The sequence below is a fragment of the Populus trichocarpa genome, chromosome 10 (assembly GCF_000002775.5).
Source record: "Populus trichocarpa isolate Nisqually-1 chromosome 10, P.trichocarpa_v4.1, whole genome shotgun sequence".
NCBI classification, from domain to species: Eukaryota; Viridiplantae; Streptophyta; class Magnoliopsida; order Malpighiales; family Salicaceae; genus Populus; species Populus trichocarpa.
In genome coordinates, this window is record NC_037294.2 from 9,109,083 (window position 1) to 9,130,135 (window position 21,053).

The window sequence follows — 21,053 nt, forward strand, 5'->3', positions numbered from 1 at the left end:
CCCAAGATTGTCTTCTTCTTCTTCTTTTGTTTTTTTTCTAAATCTTTTTCCCCATATTTTTTTTCCTTTTTTTCCCTTTTTTTTTGGATTTTACATCTTTTTTCTTTTCTTTTTTTTTAAAAAATTATCTTCATCGATTTTTTTTAATATTGAATTGGTTGAAAATTTAACTTTAACTTTCCCCATATTCCCCCCCCTTTTTTTTTGCTTTTTTTTTCCAAAATTGTCTTTTTTTTATTCTTTTGTGTTTTTTTTTAGAATGTTTTTTGTCAATTTTATTTTTATTTTTTTTTTCCTTTCTTTTGTTTTACATGTTTTTTTTCTCTTTTTTTCCCCAAGATTGTCTTCTTCTTCTTCTTTTGTTTTTTTTCTAAATATTTTTCCCCATATTTTTTTTCCTTTTTTTCCCCTTTTTTTTTGGATTTTACATGTTTTTTCTTTTCTTTTTTCTTTTTTTTTCCCCAAGATTTTCATCTTTTTTTTAAAAAAATTATCTTCGTCGATTTTTTTTAATATTGAATTGGTTGAAAATTTAATTTTAACTTTCCCCATATTTTTTCCCCTTTTTTTTTCTTTTTTTTTCTTGCTTTTGTTTTTCCAAAATTGTCTTCTTTTTTTTATTATTCTTTTGTGTTTTTTTTCAGAATTGTTTTTGTTGATTTTATTTTTTTTATTTTTGTTTTTTTTTTCCTTTCTTTTGTTTTACATGTTTGTTTTCTCTTTTTTTCCCCAAGATTGTCTTCTTCTTCTTCTTTTGTTTTTTTTTCTAAATATTTTTCCCCACATTTTTTTTTGTTTTTTTCCTTTTTTTTTTTGGATTTTACATGTTTTTTCTTTTCTTTTTTCTTTTTTTCCCCAAGATTTTCATCTTTTTTAAAAAAAATTTATCTTCGTCTATTTTTTTAATATTGAATTGGTTGAAAATTTAACTTTAACTTTCTCCATATTTTTTCCCTCTTTTTTTTTTTTTGCTTTTTTTTCTAAAATTGTTTTTTTTATTCTTTTGTGTTTTTTTTCAGAATTGTTTTTGTCGATTTTATTTTATTTTTTTGTTTTTTTTTCCTTTTTTTTTACATCCCCCCCCAAGATTTTCTTCTTCTTTTGTTTTTTTTTAATATTTTTCCAGAATTGTCTTTGTCGATTTTTTTTATATTGAGCTGGTTGAGAATTTAGCTTCGTAGTTTTTTTTCTTTAAAATACTGTGAATTGCTACAGTGTTCCCCCACATGATTTTTTTTTGTTATGATTTTTTTAAAAATTATCTTTATCGATTTTATTATTTTTAATATTGAAGTTGTTGAAAATTATAACTGTAGATTTTCTCATGAAACACTTAGATTGTTACAATGTTTCCTTGCATGTTTTTTTTTCTTTTTTTTTAATGATTTTTTCAAAAATTATCTTTGTTGATTTTATTTTTTTAATATTAAACTGGTTGTGAATTTAGTTTTGTAGTTTTTTTCTTGAAAACAATATGGATTGCAATAGTTTTTCTCCATATGATTTTTTATTTTTATATGATTTTTTCCACAAATTCATGACAACACATAAGCATGCTACAAACCAGCACCATCGCACGAACATGGCATCTAGTAAGTTTCGATCAGACGCGGAGAGTGAGTATTTAGTGGGGTAATTGTTATTTAAAATATTTTTTATTCAAAAAAATATTAAAAAAATTTTTTATTTTTTTTATATTAGGACATTAAAACAATTTAAAAAAATTAATTTAAAATTAAAAAATTAAATTTTAATAAAAAATAAATTGAAACCCACCCTGTTATACACCTTGTAGATTAGTCCACGTTTCTTGCACAGAAAATAAACTGCATACCGTCAAAAAAAAAAAAAACAAGTGGCGTGGCGTGGCATGAATTGAATGATATAGCATTCTTTATCAAAACTCTGTTGTTGCGGTCATTTTAATTTCCTGCACGGGTATGTATATGCTTTCTGCTCAGATCAATTGAGCCTGCCTCCCTCGCTGGGTTATATTATGAAAGCAACAATTCGACCCTGAACAAATAATTGAAGACCAAAGACCCACAATGTTTTCAATTTTGAAAACAAATTCAAATAAAAAACATGCTTGGATTCCTCCATTGTAATAGATCAAGATTTGTTTTTGTTACCTATACAACACCAGACAGAGAGTGTAGCAGTCATGATTTGGTGAAGAATATTTATCAAGATATTCGTTATAGATTGTACAAATCTGGGATGTTAACCGATATCTCTGATAGACATGATTTTTCTGCTATTTTTAGCAACGGCTGTTGTAATTTGTTTTCATGAATTCTGATCCATGCTTTGTAGCAGGGTGAGCTCTTTCTTGTTTCTTTATAGTAAATTAGTGTCTAAAGCTCTGCAGCAAGTCAAGTCAACACTAGTAAAAAAATGTTTTGAGTCCGAATTTTCCAACTGAAACTTGATGCCCAAGCGAAAAGCAACTATAAAATGGGTTTTCATAGCAGCAGACCTTGCATCCTGACCTCATCAAAACAATGGCAGAAGTGAAGCTATATGGTTTTTGGCCGAGCCCTTTTAGTCACAGAATCATATGGGCTCTGAAATTAAAAGGTGTGGAGTATGAATACATAGAAGAAGACCTTTCTAACAAGAGTGAATCGCTCTTGAAGTACAACCCAGTTTACAAGAAGATCCCAGTTCTTGTTCATGGTGGCAAACCAATTGCGGAGTCTCTTGTTATCCTTGAATACATCGAAGAAACATGGCCTGAAAACCCATTGCTCCCCAAAGACCCTTATGAGAGAGCCATGGCTCGGTTCTGGATCCAGTCTGGAGTTATCAAGGTGAGGGTATCGATCTAGTTACAGGTCTCATCGTCTATTTTTCATTCAACTGTTTCTGATTCCTGAAATGTTTTAGCCTTATCTGCTACTTGGTAGGGTGCAGTCCTAAGGAAAGAGAAATTGGTTCCAGGATTTCAATTTAGTCCTAGTAATTGATTCCAAAACTAAATCATTATTTTAGTTGGTAAATTGGATTGATTTCTCTTCTCTAGCTTTCTCAAAAACTTTTAAATTTTTATTACTCGATTTTGTAGTTTTATTATATTCAAGAAATAATCAAACTCTTTGGTTATTTAGGGTGCTGCCTTTAGTGCATTTTACCTCGGTAGCGGAGAAGAGCTCGAGAAGGCAGCAAAAGAAATGTCCGAGTGGCTGAAAATCTTAGAGGAGCAAGGTCTTGGAGATAAGAAGTTTTTCGGCGGTGAAAGCATAAATCTCGTAGACATCTCACATGGAGCGTTGGGTTATTGGTTTGCAGCCTTGGAAGAAGCAAAAGGTGTGAAAGTGTTGGAACCAAGCACTTTCCCTCGGTTGCACGCCTGGGCTAAGAATTTCGTCGAACTTCCTGTGGTTAAAGAAAACATCCCTGCCTATGATAAGATGCTGGCCTATGTGACTGGCTCCATGAAGAGACTAGCCAAGAACTAGCCTTTATAATGCTTTGAAACCCAATTCCATGCTGTCTTGTCTCAACTTTCTTCTTCATGTATGGTTTCTGTTTCTCGTGTGTGTGTGTAAACCTTGTATTTCTCGTTGACATGCTAATAATAATGGTGATACAGCTATTGCTGTTCAAATATTTTAAGTGACTGGCCCATCAATATTATTTATAAATTTATTTTGTTAATCATGATTCTCCTTATTATTAAATTAAAAATAAAAAAAATAAATTTCTTGATCCGAAAAAAAATCAAGTCGGAGAGAGAATAAAATCCATGACCTCTCCAAAGTAATAAATTTTATCATTTTTCGTACACCATAGACTTTTTTTTTCCACTCATATCTAATTTTTTTTTAAAATTAATTTTATTAAATAATTAATAGGAACACTTTCTTTGATCACAGCAACGTCCTTGAAATTTTTAGCCCGGGTATGCAAACGAGGGAATGCGCTAGGTTCCAATACCCGGGCTACCCTAGGGGGCGTGCCTCCAGCTTGGCGCCTAGGGCCTGTTGGCTGTAGCCTCACACATGTCCCCACCAAACATTGCAGTTCACAGTGAAAGCATTCACAGTGTACAGTATCTGCACTACAGTGTAGAACAATACAATTTATAATAAATTCACTCATAGTGTATAATAGCTCAAACTATAATGAAACACTGATTGGTTTTAGTAATAACTAGTTACATGACCCGCGTGATGCCGCGGGTCAATGGTTTTTGCATAAAAAATATCAAAAAAAGTTAAAATCTAAAAGTATTAGGTTTTTTTGCAAAGTTATACTCAAGAGTCTTGGGTGTGGCTGCAACGCCTGACCCAAGAGTAATATTTATAATATTAATAATAATATTAAACTTGCATGACCCAAGTTTAAGTGGGTCTGACTGCAATACCAGACCCAATAGTCTTGGATGTGGGTCTGGCTGCAAGGTCGTGTCATAAAAGTGTGATAATTAAATAGATTAATTAAAAAGAAAAAAACCAAAAGGAAGAAAAAAAATTAATGAAGAAAAAGAAAAAATATCTGAATTAACTGGGTTAACCCTTCAAACCAGGTTAACTCGTCAAACCTTGAATTCGTGTCGTAAAAGTTTGATAACTAAATAGAAAAAAAAAATTGACAGGTTCAAACAAAATTAACTGGGCTAACCCATCAAATCAGGTTAACTCGTCAAACCCAGGATCTGTGTCATGAAAGTTTGATAACTAAATAGAAAAAAATTGAACATTAACAAACTAAATTAAACGAAAAAAATTAATTAAAAAGGAAAAAAACAAACAAAAAGGCATCAGCCTTTTCACTGTGGACTCTAGTGTGCAATCCACAGTTAAAGGCATAAAAACAGCAAAAAAGTAAAAAGAAAAACTAAAGGCATCAGTCGATAACTAAATAAAAAAATTTAATATTGATGAACTAAATTAAATAAAAAAATATTAAATAAAAAGAAACAATAAAAGAAAAAAAAACTTATAAGAAGAAAAAAACTAATGAAGAAAAAGAAAAAAAATCTAAATTAACTGGGTTAACCCGTCAAACCCGAGATCCGTGTCATGAAAGTCTGATAACTAAATAGAAAAAAAATTTAATATCAACAAACTAAATAAAAAAATTAATTAAAAAAAAAAAGAAGGCATCAACATTTTCACCGTGGACTGCACTGTGCAGTCCACAGTGAAAGACATAAAAAAAAGCAAAAAAAAAAAAACTAAAGGCTTCAGCCTTTTCACTGTGGACTGCATACAATATTAAAAGATGAAATCGGAAGAACAAAACTAATGAGGAAAAAGAAAAAAAAATCTGAATCAACCAGGTTAACCCGCCAAATCAGGTTAACCTGTCAAACTTGGAATTCGTGTTATGAAAGTGTGATAACTAAATAGAAAAAAGATTTATTATTAATGAAATAAATTAAAAAAAGATTGATTAAAAAGAAAAAAGCAAAGAGAAAAAAACCGATAGGAAGAAAAAAACTAATGAAGAAAAAGAAAAAAAATCTGAAGAAACTGGGTTAACCCGTCAAACCTGGGATCCATGTCATGAAAGTCTGATAATTAAATAGAAAAAATTTAATATTAAGAAACTAAATTAAAAAAAATTAATTAAAAAAAGACAAAAAACAAAAACTAAAGGAATCAGCTTTTTCACCGTGGACTGTACTGTGCAATCCACGGTAAAAGGCTTAAAAAGAAAAGGAGAAAAAAAAAAAAACAAAGGCACGTGCCACGGGTTAAATTTTTTTTCTTGCATAAAAAATATCAAAAAATGCTAAGATCTAAGAGTGTTAGGTTTTTTTGCAAAGATATGCCCAAGAGCCTTTGATTTAGCTGCAATGCTTGACCCAAGAGTAATATTTATAATATTAATAATAATATTAAACTTACATGACTCAAGTTTAAGTGAGTCTGGCTGCAACACTGGACCCAAGAGCCTTGAATATGGGTCTGGCTGCAAGGTCGTGTCATAAAAGTGTGATAATTAAATAGATAATTAAAAAAACAAAGAAAAAAAACCAACAAGAAGAAAAAAAACTAATGAAGAAAAAGAAAAGAATCTGAATTAATTGGGTTAACCCTTCAAACCAGGTTAACCCGTCAAACTTGGGATTCGTGTCATGAAAGTTTGATAACTAAATAGAAAAACAAATTGACAGGTTAACCCGTCAAGCCCGGGATAGCTGTCATGAAAGTCTGATAATTAAATAGAAAGAAATTTAACATTAAAAAACTAAACTAAACGAAAAAAAATTAATTAAAAAGAAAAGAAGCAAAAAAAAAAATTCTGGGTTAACTCGTCAAACCAGGTTAACCTGTCAAACCCGGGATCCGTGTCATGAAAGTCTGATAACTAAAAAAAAATAACATTAACAAACTAAATTAAACAAAAAAAATTCATTAAAAGAAAAAAAACGCAAAAAAAAAGCAAAAAAAAAACCCATAAAGGCATAAAAAGCAGGAAAAAAAACAAAAAAAAAACAGCTTAACGTTTTACTGTGGACTACACAGTGAAACACTGAACAATTTTAGTATATGTTATTAATTAAAAAGAAAAAAAGCAAAAAACAAAATCGGGTTAACTCGTCAAACCAAGTTAACCCGTCAAACCTGTGATCCGTGTCATGAAAATATGATAACTAAATAAAAAAAAATTAACATTAACAAACTAAATTAAACAAAAAAAATTCATTAAAAGAAAAAAAAGAAAAAAAAAGCAAAAAAATACCTATAAAGACATAGAAAATAAAAAAAAAACAAAAAAAAAAAAAAAAAAGGAGAAAACAGCTCAGCGTTTCACTGGACTAGCACGGTGAAACACCGAACAATTTTAGTTTATTGTTAATTAATTAACTGCTCTGAAACTTAAGGGCATACCATACGAGTCCTTTGAAGAAGATCTTTCCAACAAAAGCCCCTTGCTTCTTCAATGTAACCCAGTCCACAAAAAGATTCCAGTTCTCATCCATGGGGGAAAATCAATTTGCGAATCCATGGTAATTCTAGAATACATGGAAGAGACCTGGCCCCAAATTCCACTGATGCCCGATGATCCTTACGAGAGAGCTAGAGCCAGGTTCTGGGTTAAATTTGTTGAAGATAAGGTACATTTTTTTCCCCAACTTTCTGCTAGTTTATTTTTCCTCCTTTTCCCCCTAGAAATCTACCAAACATTTGATTCGTTACGAGAGAGCTATGCGCGATGAAAGAGATTCTGATTATTATTTTTTTGTACTGGTTGTGATAGGGTGTTGCGGTATGGATTATGTTCCATAGCAGCGGAGAAGAGCAAGAAAAGGCAGTGAAGGACAGCTTGGAAATGCTAAAAACCATTGAAGAACATGCTCTGGGAAAGAAGAGATTTTTCTGCGGAGACAAGATTAGCTTGGTGGACATAGCCTATGGCTGGATTGCCCAGTGGTTGGCAGTCTTGGAAGAAGTGGCAGGAATAAAACTGATGGAACCTCAGAAATTTCCTCGCCTGCATACATGGATAAAAAACTTCAAGGACGAGCCCATAATCAAGGAAAATCTGCCAGGGCATGACGAGATGCTGGTCTACTTTAAACCTCTCGGAGGAAGGGCACCATCACGCTAATTTATCCAGCAATCAGGACACGGGAGGGATATCGGTCCTTGAATTACAACTATTTTTATATTAATTATAAACTAAAACTGCTGGTAGTTTTACTGTTTATCTTTTGCTGTTTATCAAGATATAGATATTTGTGAATTAGAATAATGTAATGATATAATTTTTGTTGAAAAAAAAAGAAGGTTATTATTAAGTATGCAATTGGGGTGAAATTGTCATTTACATGAGATATATTTGACATTGAAAAAATAATTAAGAAAAAATAATTAAGAATATAATATTTTATCTTGAACGCTGGAGAATGACATGGCTTGAGCACTAGACCAAAGGATGTTGGGTCTGGTTCGACCGGCAGACCAAATATTATTAGGTCTAGCTCAACTGCAAAACCCGATGTTATTAAGTCTGACATTATTATCAGATTCAAAAATATTAAATCTTGCTTGATCGTTAGATTTAATATACTTAAAATATTTTAAAAAAATTATTATTAATTTAATGTGAGTACCGATTAATATGCTAGTAAATTCTAAAATTAATGGTATCTTGGAACAATGTTCAGGCATAAATTAAATACTGTTATATATGCTGCTTTTAAAGAATAATAACATTTGATCTGTGCAGTATGCAAGTAAAAACAAGTTTCTCGTCTAAATTGTTATATTTCCAAGGTAACACTTTAGGTTCAGTTTGATAGTTTTTTAAATTATATTTTTTATAGTATTTTTATTTAAAAATATATTAAAATAATATTTTATATTTTAAAAAATTTATTTTTGACATCAACATATTAAAATTATAAAAAATATTAATTTAAAAAAATTAAAAATCATTTTTTGAATGAAAAAACATTCTCTTTATTCGATGATTGTCTCGTGACCCCAGTTAAATTATGGATTTGTTCGGCAGAGCTTGACATTTTCTGAAGGAAAATCCACCGGTTGCTTTCATAAACCACTGTACTCTATAGTTTTGTCTTCGTGGAGTGCGAAGATTCCTTGTAATTAATCGGAGCATCCAAGATCAGACAGCTAAATTGATTTTTGAATTCCGAGAAATGGCAAACAAAAGAAACAAAAACCAGTTGTAATATACTAATATATCAACAATAAATGCTGCATTGTTTAAAGTCACAAACTCTAAGCCAAGCCGGTTTCTCAGCAAAGAATTAATAAACTATTATACATAATTGATCAGTTCATCACTCAAGATCCTCTGAGAATCCACCTAACGATGGGTGAAGTGAAGCTGCACGGGACATGGAATGGCCCATATAGTTGGAGAGTGATTTGGGCGCTGAAACCGAAGGGCATATCGTATGAATACATAGAGGAAGATTTGCGCGATAAAAGTCCCATGCTTCTACAGCATAACCCTGTCCACAAGAAGATCCCAATGCTTGTTCATGATGGGAAACCAAATTGTGAATCCATGGTAATCCTCGCATACATTGAAGAGACTTGGCCACAGAACCCCTTATGACCCTTATGAGAAAGCTGTAGCTCGGTTCTGGCTCGGGTTTGCAGAGGATAAGGTGTGCTTTGATTTTTGTTCCTGACAATTTATTTATCAGCTGTCAAATTTGGTTAATACGTGCGTAACGAATCTTCTATTAGAGGGATAACTTTTGCCATTTGTTACAAAATAACAGACACCTCAACTCCTGTCAACAACATGTACCCAAATAAAAAAAAAATATAGAGAGAGTGAGTTTACTCGAATATGTAAATATTTTTAAAGAAAAGGTACTCAAATAGAAATTAATAAATATTCGGCATCAAAAAAGTAGTTTTCCAATCAAGTTATAAAATAATTAGTTCTTTGTGTACTTTACTTTTTTCAGAGTTAAGAAAGTGTAGGTGATAAACTAATAAAATAAATGCTAAAAATACTCAATCTTTGAACAGGTTATACACTCATATTTTATAGTGGATTTTCATAATAAAATTACCATTTTGTCCTTAATAATTTAAATTTTATAGCATGTTTTCAAGAATAATATGGTATTTTTCACGAGACACATTTGTTATTACAAGATTAAATGGAGGTAAAGAAGTCTTTTAATTTTTTATTTGCATAATATAATGTTTAAAATACCCTAAAAAATTTAATTTGCTTAACCTTTAGGACATGGGTGTATTCAATTTTTTCTTCTTCCTGGCATAGTGTAATTACTAAAGTACCATTTGAATAAAAAAAACTGTAACTAAGATTAAAGGGCTTTTTGGTCCTTTTGTTATGGTTTTTTAGTTAATATCTTGTAGGATCAGGAACACTTGGGTATTTTCATAAATTAAACTAAAAAAACAGAGAAAAGCTACAAGTATATGCAACGCACATGCCAGTGTGTAGGGGATGCTCATGCCTTTTGGGTGGCGCGTGCAGTGTCTTCCAGCTACCAAAAAAGGCCAAACACCATCTCTTCTAAAGGATAATGTTGAGGCACATCATCTGAAGCGACGTGCATCATCCATATCATGATGGTTAAATGGTGGTTAGATTCCCCCTTATTTTCTCTTTCTTTCCCTGGGAAAACATGCAAGTTCGGCTAAAATTAAGAGTAATACTCTGTTTTCTTCTTATTTTAATTAAGATTTTCATTCTTTTGATTCCTTTTTATTACTTTTGGATTTTATTTTTATTTTATCCTTAGCATTTTATTCCATTTGGTACTTATATAAAATTTGGTTGTTATTTAAAAAAAATTATTTTCAATTTCATTCATAGTCATTTGATTTTTATGGGAGACTTGATCTTTATTCTTTTAATTATTACTTTTTACTTGGTTCTTTTCTTGAAATTGATTTTTTTTCAATTTCATCTTTTAATATTTGATTTGTTTAAAATTGGGTTTCGTTAATTTTTTTGTATTGATTCCGGTCTTATGACCTAGATCACGGGTATAAAATTTTAACTTTGGATTAATATTGATCTTTTTTATGTGTTTTTTTTGCTATTTTTTGTTTTTTCATTCAATATTGAATTCATTAAAAATTAAACATTTTTTTTTCTTTCTACGATAACATCCCAGCCTCATAGTCGGGGTCACCCATTTGTTCGTTTTTACATAATTTTGTTATTTTTTATTTATATATCAAATTTACTTTTTATTTTTTAATTATTTTTTTTATTACAAGGTTGTCATACTAACCTGGTTAAGTTTAGTTTTTTATTTTAATTTCTCTTGGTTCTTTGATATTAAAATCTATAACCGAGTCATAATATTTTAATTTGCTTTAAATAATACGTGGGGAACGCTTTAACATTGTGTTTTTAGGTTAGGAAAGAAATCGACAGCCGCGTGCCACCTATCTAGTTTGTTTGTAGACTTTGACTTGCTCTGCAACTAGACATTTTTGGCCCAGATCTCTCAAAAACAATGGAAGATGTGAAGCTGCATAGTTTCTGGCCTAGCCCGTACTGTTACAGAGTGATATGGGCACTGAAACTAAAGGGTATCAGATATGAGTACGTAGAAGAAGACCTTTCCAACAAAAGTCAAGCACTATTGCAGTACAACCCGATTCATAAGAAGGTTCCGGTACTTGTTCATGGCGGCAAACCAATTGTGGAGTCCATGGTTATTCTTGAATACATAGAAGAAACGTGGCCGGATCATCCTTTGCTACCAAAAGATGCTTACGAGAGAGCCACAGCTCGATTCTGGATTCAATTTGGAATAGACAAGGTAATCCTTGCTTGCTCTATTGATTTCTTAATTTTTTGCTATGAATTATTTGCGTACTAGTAAAAAAACATGAAAGTTCATTAATTTTTTGGAGTTCTTTGTGCAAGAATTTATCAGTATGGTAGTTATTTTCTGGATCTTATTCGGAACACAAAGTTCCAGTTTTTCATTGATTATAGCTCCAATCTTCTTATATTTTTGGCCTTTAAGATCAAGCTGAGAGAAAATATATCCTTGATTATCCAGGGCATGGCATTTTTTGCATTTTTCCGAGCGACTGAAGAAGAGAAAGAGAAGGCAGCAAAAGAAGCATTAGAAGTGCTAAAAATCCTGGAAGAGCAATGCCTTGGAGACAAGAAGTTTTTCGGAGGGGAAAACATTGGGATGGTAGATATAGCATATGGGTGGCTGGCTCACTGGTTTGAAGCCTCGGAAGAAATGGTTGGTGTGAAATTGGTGGAACCAAGCACTTTGCCTCGCTTACATGCCTGGATTCAGCGTCTTAAAGAAATTCCAGTGATAAAAGAGAACCTTCCTGATCGTGAGAGACTGCTGGTGCATTTTAGACGCTTAAGGCAGATGTTTCTCTCGGACCCGTCTATGTAGGTCATGATCACTAGAAATCTAGTAGCCCCAATGTGTGATCTATGCAGGAACCAGGGGAAATCTGGATATATATTTATCCTGATCCGGATCACCAAGCAAGAACTTTATGTTGTGGAGACTAGATTACAAGCTAAGATTATCCAGTGACGTTAAATTATTGTACCTGATCTATTATCTTGGAGATATCCATGAACCTTGTGATCGTTTTTTTTTTCCTTTCAATTTCTTCTTTTCAGCTGGAAAGCCCCAGTACTTGCATCCTAGAATAAATTCTCTGTGATCTATATGAAAGAAAGCCAATAACCCTCCAACTTATTTAGAATTTTCAAATGCAATCTCAACTTGAACAGAATCTCCCATGGATAAAAAAAAAAATACTTCATCAAATCATGGAGCCTAACTTTGATTATTGATCTTCTAATTCTCCATTACTTTGCCAAGAAGAAAAGCCTGCAATGATCAATACCCACATTCAGCCAGCGGGTTATCTGGGCTGTAAAACTAAAGGGCGTTAGCTATGAGTGTGAAGAAGATGATCTCTCTAACAAGACTACAAGAGCAACTCGATTTCGCAGTGCAACCCAGTAAAAAATATCCCAGTGCTTGTTAATGATGGAAACCCATTAGCGGAGTCTACGGTGATTCTTGAGTGCATTGATGATACAAAAATATAAAAAATATTTTTTATATTTTCTGAACATAAAAATAAACACACTTTTCCTCACTTCCATACACGTATGAAGTCTTAAAAATTTTGTTTTAAAATATAATTAATATACACATTTAAGATAAAAAAACAAATTCTTTTTGGTTTTTTAGTTTTAAACTTATGAAACCGAACCAAATTGAATTTTTTAAATATTTTAATCAAAAAAAAATTTTATTTTTTTTTTGTTTTACCAGTTTAATTAGTTTTTTAATTTTTTTTCTAACCTCTAATCTAAATTATTTAAACTTGAACGTGAGTTCTTTATACATGTACAATTGAGAAAAAGGTACACATAAATTTATTTTAAAAAAATAAATCACCATCATAATTATATATATTTTTTTGAAAATTTTAAAATAATAGTAATACAAGAAGAATTGATTACAAAAATTAACTATTTTACAGGTGAGGAAAAAAATATTAAAATAATTTAATTTTTTTAAGAAAACTAAAAAGAAAGAGAATAAAAACCACTTGAGTGGTGATTTTTTTAAGAATATATGGAGGATAATATATATATATATATATATATATATATATATATATATATATATATATATATTAAAGATAAACTTGTTTGGAATATGAATTATAAAAATGAACTTATTGATCTTAAAAAAATCAAAATTTAATTATTAATTATTTTTAATTATTTCTTAAAAGTAAACTTATTGATACTTTTTTTAGAATGAAAATCTTGTCTAGCATGTATTTTACTATTTTTTTTTAAAAAAAAATGGACTGTTTTTGAAGATGAACCCAAGTGCAAGCAGTACTTTTATTAGCTTATCTCCCGTTTAAAATTGAGATTGAATTTATTTTTTAATATTTTTAAATTATTTTTATGTATTGATATTAAAATAATTAAAAAAATAAAAATTTATATTATTTTAATATATTTTTAAAAAAATAAAAAATAATATTTCCGACATTCTATATACCCAAAGAAAAGCTAATAAATGACACCCTGCGGACCTTGAGAACCGTAGAAGTACAGGGGCTAGGACTAGGAGGACAAAACAATTTCCGCTGTGACAGAATTGCTTGCAGATATTTCCTTGGGATGGAACTTTCATCCGTTAGCAGCTACGGACGAGATTATTGCCGTGAAGTTACTGATATTTTTTAAAATAAACTTCATCTAAGAGTGTGTTTTTGTTACTGTAGTTGTTGTTGTGATTGTAATTTTAAAAAAAATATTTTATAAAAAATATTTTTAGTTGAAGTTGGTTTGGAAAAATATATGTTTAGTTAAAACTGTGGTTGAAATTGAGGTTAAATGAAAAATAGTTTAATGTGTTTGGTTAAGAATGTTTTTAAAATTGAGATTATAAAATAATTTAAAAATATATATATATTAATATTAATGGTTTTTAATTTAAAAATTGTAAATTTAACTATTGTTATTACATCATGAAATAAATAATACTTTATATAAAATATTTTTTTATCATTCCATCGAACTATCTACAATTCCATTACGTCTGAAATACATCCGATAATTTTCTTGGTTTCTTTAACACGTAACAACATAACTTGTAAAATATAATCATGAACAAATTAGAATTGTGATCAAATTCTACAAATATTACGTCATCAAGTGAATAAAACATAATTAAAAAATAAAAAATATTTTTTTTTTTATTTTACTGAGTCGGACCCGGTCCGGCCGGATCAATGTAGCTATGCTGCACTGTTCACTGCTCCATTGTTCAGTGAACAGTGGAGCATGCCTCCCCTGTTCACTGAACAGTGTAGCATGGTTGAATTTCTTAGCCGCGTAAGAAAAAGCAGCAGTTTGCTGCTTTCCATCTCCCAGCATTTTGCATGCAATTTGTTATGGGATCCATGCATAGTGATTTGTTTTTTTTCCTTAATCAAACGTTTACTTAGTGTATTTTTGAAGAAACGCAAACGGTAACAAACGGGCTCAATATTTTATTTGTGGAAAATTCCTAGAAAAAATATAATTAAACTTAAAACATGATTAAACTTGAGCATAAAGAAAAGAGAAAAGAAATATAATATATTTAATTTAATTAGATAATGTTTTAGCATCTTCAATCTCTGATTTTGGCGAATAGATTATATAAATACATTTTTTATGAATATGATCACGTAAGCAAATACATCAACATGGAATAGAAAAACTCCTTCAGAGGCAAAGTTGAATTGCTGCCCAAGCAAGCCCCTTCCATTGAATTAACACTATAAAGGAGCGTGGAAGGTAACGATGAAGGATCACCACAAACCTCTCAGTCATGGCGGAAAGAGTGAAGCTGCTTGGAGCATTGCCCAGCCCATTTGTTTACCGAGTGATATGGGCTCTAAAATTAAAGGGTATTCCATATGAGTTTATAGAAGAAGATCTCACCAATAAAAGCCCGCTGCTTCTCAAGTATAACCCTGTTCACAAGCAGATCCCGGTGCTTCTCCATGGCGATAAGCCAGTTTGCGAGTCCATGATCATTGTGGAATACATCGATGAGATGTGGCCCCAAAATCCATTGCTGCCAAATGACCCCTACGAGAGAGCTCTGGCTCGTTTCTGGGTCAAATTTGCCGAAGATAAGGTACAGCTAGCGTGCAGACATTATTATACATTTCATGATTCATACAATACTATAAAACTGGACTTGTTAAGCTTAATTTTCTTTGGTACTCCATTTAGTTTCCAGTGATTAATGTCATGGTTTATTCCGGCTTCAGGGTACATCAGTGCGGAGAATGTTTCATGCTAAAGGGGAAGAACTTGAGAAGACAAGGAAGGAAACCCTGGAAATGTTGCAAAACGTTGAAGAACACGGGTTAGGGGAGAAGAAATTTTTTGGTGGAGACAGTATAGGGATAGTAGATATAGCCTTTGGTTCTGTTATTTATTGGTTGGAACTCATTGAAGAAGTAGTAGGAGAAGGAGTAATATTTGAAGCCCACAAGTTTCCTCGCCTGCATGCCTGGATTAAAAACTTCAAGCAAGCGCCTATAATTAAAGAAAACCTTCCAGATAGGGCCTGGACGGTTACCTTCTTTAAGCGTCGCAGAGAAGCCATGGTTGCATCTGCCTGATCGCAGCGGCGATACAGATAATAACGGGATCTGTGGTGTGTTTTTCAGTGTTCAGGGCCTGTTGTTTCTTGTCTAGTCTGTCTCTTTATTGCATTCGTGTCGTCTTTCAGCTGTTCGTTGTGATAGGCCTAGGCCCGTCTTCGAGCCCCGTGTACTCGTTTTGTTACCTTCCATGAGTGAAGGAAGTAATAAAGGAATAAAAGAACTCGTTAACGTACCTCTATTTCTTAGAATGGAGATTGACAAATGTTTAATTTAATTAACCAAAATCATAAAACAATAATTTCAGTAACGTTTTGATAGCATAATTATCACGAGGGATTGGAAGTTAACATATGCTCCAAAATCTATTTTTGTTGGTTTTTAATAAGGATAACAATAATTTTAATATATTTCATGAAGGTTCTAATGTTAATTGGAATTGGTGCTAAACTTAACCAATTCTGACAACAAACAAATGTTTTCACTGTCGATAAAGATAAAAAGTTTCGAAATAGATATAATATACAACAGTCAGTACTGAATGCTGCTTCAAAAACAAATGTAGATACTAGGATGGCTAACACGTGTTGTGCCACCTTAAAAAGAATCTTATATTTTATAGCATTACACCTTCACCAACCCAAAATATCTAATTTAAAATCATTAGGATTCTCACAATTATCACCTAAATACCTCTCAACCTCTTTTTTTTTTATACACCACCCTTTTCCTCTAATTGTTTTTTAAACTGAAAAGTTAAGTCATCTAATATATCATCATCTACCACTATTAAATCACATTAACATCCTCATTTATACTAGGTACAACACTATAAACATCTTCAACATTCTCATCAACATTCATATGATTATCAAATAACCTTAATAAAGTATTTTTAATCTTCATTGTAAAATTTTCAGCCTCTTCAACATCATATAATCTTTCAAAACAAAATCTCAAATAAATATCAAAAATATTTTTTAAACATAAAAATAAACACACTTTTCCTCACTTGCATACTGTATGAAGTCTTAAAAATTTTGTTTTAAAATATAGTTAATATACACATTTAAGATAAAATTAAAAATGATATCTATTTACTTTTAAGTTAAAAATATGTTAGAATTTATTCTCCAAGAAGTTTTTTTTACCATAAAACACCAACTTCCAAGTTACGAGTGAATGAAAAAATAATTTTAAATAACCTTTAATTATCGTATTTTGTTATCTCAAAAACTCTTAATCTCATTTGAAAGGTCACAAGATTTTATGGGAACATATACAGTAAAAAGTTAAAAGTTAAAAGAGTTAAGAATAAACTCTGTGAGGCAATCAAAATCTTTAAAGAAAAGAGGTCCTAGGAGAAGCTCAGACTTGGGTCTAGGCAAAGGCAAAAAAAAAAAAAAAAAAAATAGCATTTACATTTGGTTCAGATTACTATTTACTAGTAATGTTTTACAGACAACCTTCCCCGACCATGATCAAGCTTTTGACTACTACTTTAATTCTGTTTGTTTTTACAATTTAAATTTAAAAAAAAAAATTTATATTTTTTTTCTTCAAATAAATTCTTTTTGATAATTTTACATTTTTTTAATATGTTAATATTAAAAAAAAAATTAAAAAATTAAAAAATATTATTTTAATATATTTCTAAATAAAAAATACTTTAAAAAACAAATACTCAAAAAAAAAAAAAGTGAGATATTCGTCAAATCACCTCATGCTTGCTACCATCACCACTAGAGATTAAAGACAGCTGCCTTATGTTTCTAAATCAATGGTTTATTTTGGTAAATTAAGATTGTTTCAACAGTCAATAGATACTTAGCAGAAGGTTAACAAAAGAAAAAGGGCAGTCAATGTAGGAATAGTTCAGTTCTCTGCTTTTCCAAATTTTTAAATAATTAATATCTGGATAATGATGTAGGATCTTGGAGCAGGGCATCGAAATTTCTCCGAAAATCACTCGGGTTCATAAGTGATGTGTCCACACCACCATATCCACCACCTAATCCGAAGACAAGACATGAATGTATATGTTCAAAGTCAAAATCCACAGCCAGTAAAGTTTCTAACAGATGTGGGGAGTGAGTATGAATTGCAGGAAATGTTATTATTTAAAGTATTTTTTATTTAAATAATTTTTTATTTTATTTTATTTATTTTTAATATTAATACATCAAAATAATTTAAAAATATCAACACATTAAATTAAATTAAATTCGTAGAACTTATAAAATGGGTTTCCATAGAAGCAGACCTTGCATCCTGACCTCATCAAAACAATGGCAGAAGTGAAGCTATATGGTTTTTGGCCGAGCCCTTTTAGTCACAGAATCATATGGGCTCTGAAATTAAAAGGTGTGGAGTATGAATACATAGAAGAAGACCTTTCTAACAAGAGTGAATCGCTCTTGAAGTACAACCCAGTTTACAAGAAGATCCCAGTTCTTGTTCATGGTGGCAAACCAATTGCGGAGTCTCTTGTTATCCTTGAATACATCGAAGAAACATGGCCTGAAAATCCATTGCTCCCCAAAGACCCTTATGAGAGAGCCATGGCTCGGTTCTGGATGCAGTATGGAGTTATCAAGGTGAGGGTATCGATCTAGTTACAGGTCTCATCGTATATTTTTCATTCAACTGTTTCTGGTTCCTGAAATCTTTTAGTTTTATCTGCTCCTTGGTAGGCTGCAGTCCTAAGGAAAGAGAAATTGATTCCAAGATTTCAATTTAGTCCTAGTAATTGGGTGAAAGAATTACTGGTTACATCTAAAACATATATTTGTTATCAAGTCGAAAGCCAGAACCAAATCATTATTTTAGTTACTGGTAATTAAATCGGATTGATTTCTCTTCACTAGCTTTCATAAAAACTTTTAATTTTTATTATTCTGTTTTTTTGTTTTATTATATTCAAGAAATAATCAAACGCTTTGGTTATTTAGGGTGCTTCCTTTAGGGAATTTTACCATGGTAGCGGAGAAGAGCTCGAGAAGGCAGCAAAAGAATTGGCGGAGTGGCTTAAAATCTTGGAGGAGCAAGGTCTTGGAGATAAGAAGTTTTTCGGCGGTGAAAGTATAAATCTCGTAGACATCTCATATGGAGTGTTGGGTTATTGGTTTGCAGCCTTGGAAGAAGCAAAAGGTGTGAAAGTGTTGGAACCAGCCACCTTGCCTCGGTTGCACGCCTGGGCTAAGAATTTCGTCGAACTTCCTGTGGTTAAAGAAAACATCCCTGCCTACGATAAGATGCTGGCCTATAGGACTGACTCCATGAAGAGACTAGCCAAGAGCTAGCCTTTATAATGCTTCTGAATCCCAATTCCATGCTTGTCTTGTCTCATCTTTCTTCTTCATGTATGGTTTCTGTTTCGTGTGTGTGTGTGTTGTAAACCTTGTATTTCTCGTTGACATGCTAATAATAATAATGGTGGTGTAGATATTGCTGTTCAAATATTTAAAACTATTCATTCATTTTTAAGTGACTGGCCCATCAATATTATTTATAAATTTAATTTGTTAATTATGATTCTCTTTATTATTAAATTAAAAAAGAAAAAGAAAAAGAAAATTAATTTTTTTATCCAAAAAAAGAGTTAGGTAGGTCATTTCTCTCTTTCACGTATATGACTTTTTTTTTAAAATAGATTTTATTGAATAATTAATAAAATATTACTAATTAAAACTTTAGCATAATAAAATATTCCTATCCTACATGTGTGTAGGATTCAAATCCAAAAGGATTATGATTGTAGTTCTTGGTTAATTTCTCCCTTGCACCTCTCTCATAAACCTACAGGAACACTTTGATCACAGCAACGTCCTTGAAATTTTTAGCCCGAGTACGCAAACGAGGCAATGTGCTAGGTTCCGATGCTTTTACACCTGCTGCTTCTTCCATGGCTTCGAGCAAACAAGTTACTGCACCATAAGAAATGTCAATCATATTTTATGGTGTTGCCACCAAAAAACGTCGTCTCCTGGCCCTTGCTCTTCTAAGACTTTTAGCTCTTCCAATAAGTCTTTTATTGCCTTCTCTTGCTCTTCTTCGCTAGCTAGAAAATATGCACCAAATATTTCTATATTTTTATCACTCTTGGTAGGTTGGTTATTGATTTCTATAAAAATAAAATCCACTTTGAAATAGTTATTAGCTTTTCTTTTCCGCACTACTCCGCATGTCGAGTTATTTTTTTAAATGTAAAAAATAAATATATATTATAACTTGAGTTAACCCGTGTTAATTTGACGAACACATGATATATGAGATTAAGATACCCTGTAGAATTGAAAGAGGAAAAATAAATTAAGCTTAAGGCCCAATAACTTGACCTCAAAAAAAAATTGAAAAAAAAAATAATTTTAAAAAAGAAACGTCAAAGAAAAAAACATGAGTCAACCAGAGCTCACTCTACTAACCCATCACCTACGACATGAGATCAGGATTAAAAAATTATTTTTTAAAAAAAATAACCTAGAAAAAAGGATTAGGGTTAAATAAAAAAAAACTCTGGAAAAAAACTCGAGTCACCCCAAGTTAACTTGACTAACCCGAGATAACCCAAAAAATAAGAAAAAGAATAAAGAAAGAGTAATTAAAAGAATAGGGACCAAAATTGAATAAAAAATAAATGAAATAAAAAGTTAAGGGACAAATTTGAAAAAAAAATTTTAATAAAAAGGATAAGAAAAAGCAATTAAAAGAATGAAGCCTAGAATTGGATAATAAATAAATAAAATAAAATGTTGAGGGACTAAATTGAAAAAAATAAATAAAAAGATAAAAAGAGCAATTAAAATAATGGGGACCGAGATTCAATAAAAAGAACAAATTAAATAAAATGTTGAGGGATAAGATTGAAAAACAATCAATAGAATGATAAGAAAATAACAATCAAAAGAATGAGGACCAAAATTGAATAAAAAAATAAAAATAAACAAAATGATGAGGGATGAAATTAAAAAAAATAAAAAAGGGTAAAACACAAAAAAAAATCAAAAGAATGAGGATCGAACTAGATAAAAAAAAAGAAATAAAATGCCTAAGGATGAAATTGAAAAAAAGAGAGTAAACTTAAAAAGGCATTAAAAGCGAAACAAAGAGTAATCAAAAGAATGAGGGCCACAATTGATAGAAATAGAAATTGAAGGATTTTATCTAATTTTTGGAAGGGCCAACATGAATTTCTAGGTTAGGAGAAAAAAGAAAGAGGAAAAGAAAAAAACAATTATTGGAGCCCAACAACACCTCCTCCATGAACACGTGCCACACCAACACAAAACAAACGACGCGTCTTTCCAATCTCTATGTCAAAGTTCAACCAAACCTATTTACTCGGCTTTATTTAGGAAGTTATCATCATTGTTATGGGTTGTTTGACCACGTGATCATGAGGTTTGCATCAGTTGATATCAGAGTTAGGCTTCAAAATCA

General features: G+C 31.1%; 5 protein-coding genes across 5 annotated transcripts; all 5 read left to right on the forward strand.

Moving 5' to 3' along the window:
- The first annotated feature begins 2,460 nt into the window (after positions 1–2,460).
- LOC127903918 (probable glutathione S-transferase) lies at positions 2,461–3,618 on the forward strand. Its single transcript, XM_052456441.1, has 2 exons — positions 2,461–2,813; positions 3,111–3,618. The coding sequence occupies exons 1-2, from the start codon at positions 2,505–2,507 to the stop codon at positions 3,459–3,461; spliced, it is 660 nt and encodes a 219-aa protein (XP_052312401.1). The 5' UTR covers positions 2,461–2,504; the 3' UTR covers positions 3,462–3,618.
- Positions 3,619–6,817: 3,199 nt separating this feature from the next.
- LOC7460011 (probable glutathione S-transferase) lies at positions 6,818–7,764 on the forward strand (the record flags this gene model as incomplete). Its single annotated transcript, XM_052456469.1, has 2 exons — positions 6,818–7,072; positions 7,216–7,764. Coding segments are annotated over 2 exons (606 nt in total), but the record flags the coding sequence as incomplete, so codon positions are not given.
- A 3,055-nt stretch (positions 7,765–10,819) lies between these two features.
- LOC18102450 (glutathione transferase GST 23) lies at positions 10,820–12,100 on the forward strand. Its single transcript, XM_006378243.3, has 2 exons — positions 10,820–11,251; positions 11,498–12,100. The coding sequence occupies exons 1-2, from the start codon at positions 10,943–10,945 to the stop codon at positions 11,855–11,857; spliced, it is 669 nt and encodes a 222-aa protein (XP_006378305.2). The 5' UTR covers positions 10,820–10,942; the 3' UTR covers positions 11,858–12,100.
- Positions 12,101–14,783: 2,683 nt separating this feature from the next.
- Positions 14,784–15,849, forward strand: LOC7460012 (probable glutathione S-transferase). The gene is made up of 2 exons (XM_002315573.4): positions 14,784–15,139; positions 15,276–15,849. The coding sequence occupies exons 1-2, from the start codon at positions 14,828–14,830 to the stop codon at positions 15,630–15,632; spliced, it is 669 nt and encodes a 222-aa protein (XP_002315609.1). The 5' UTR covers positions 14,784–14,827; the 3' UTR covers positions 15,633–15,849.
- Positions 15,850–17,868: 2,019 nt separating this feature from the next.
- Positions 17,869–19,059, forward strand: LOC112328944 (probable glutathione S-transferase). Its single transcript, XM_024610488.2, has 2 exons — positions 17,869–18,211; positions 18,566–19,059. Exons 1-2 carry the CDS (start codon positions 17,903–17,905, stop codon positions 18,914–18,916), a joined length of 660 nt encoding a protein of 219 aa, XP_024466256.2. The 5' UTR covers positions 17,869–17,902; the 3' UTR covers positions 18,917–19,059.
- The last annotated feature ends 1,994 nt before the right edge of the window (positions 19,060–21,053 follow it).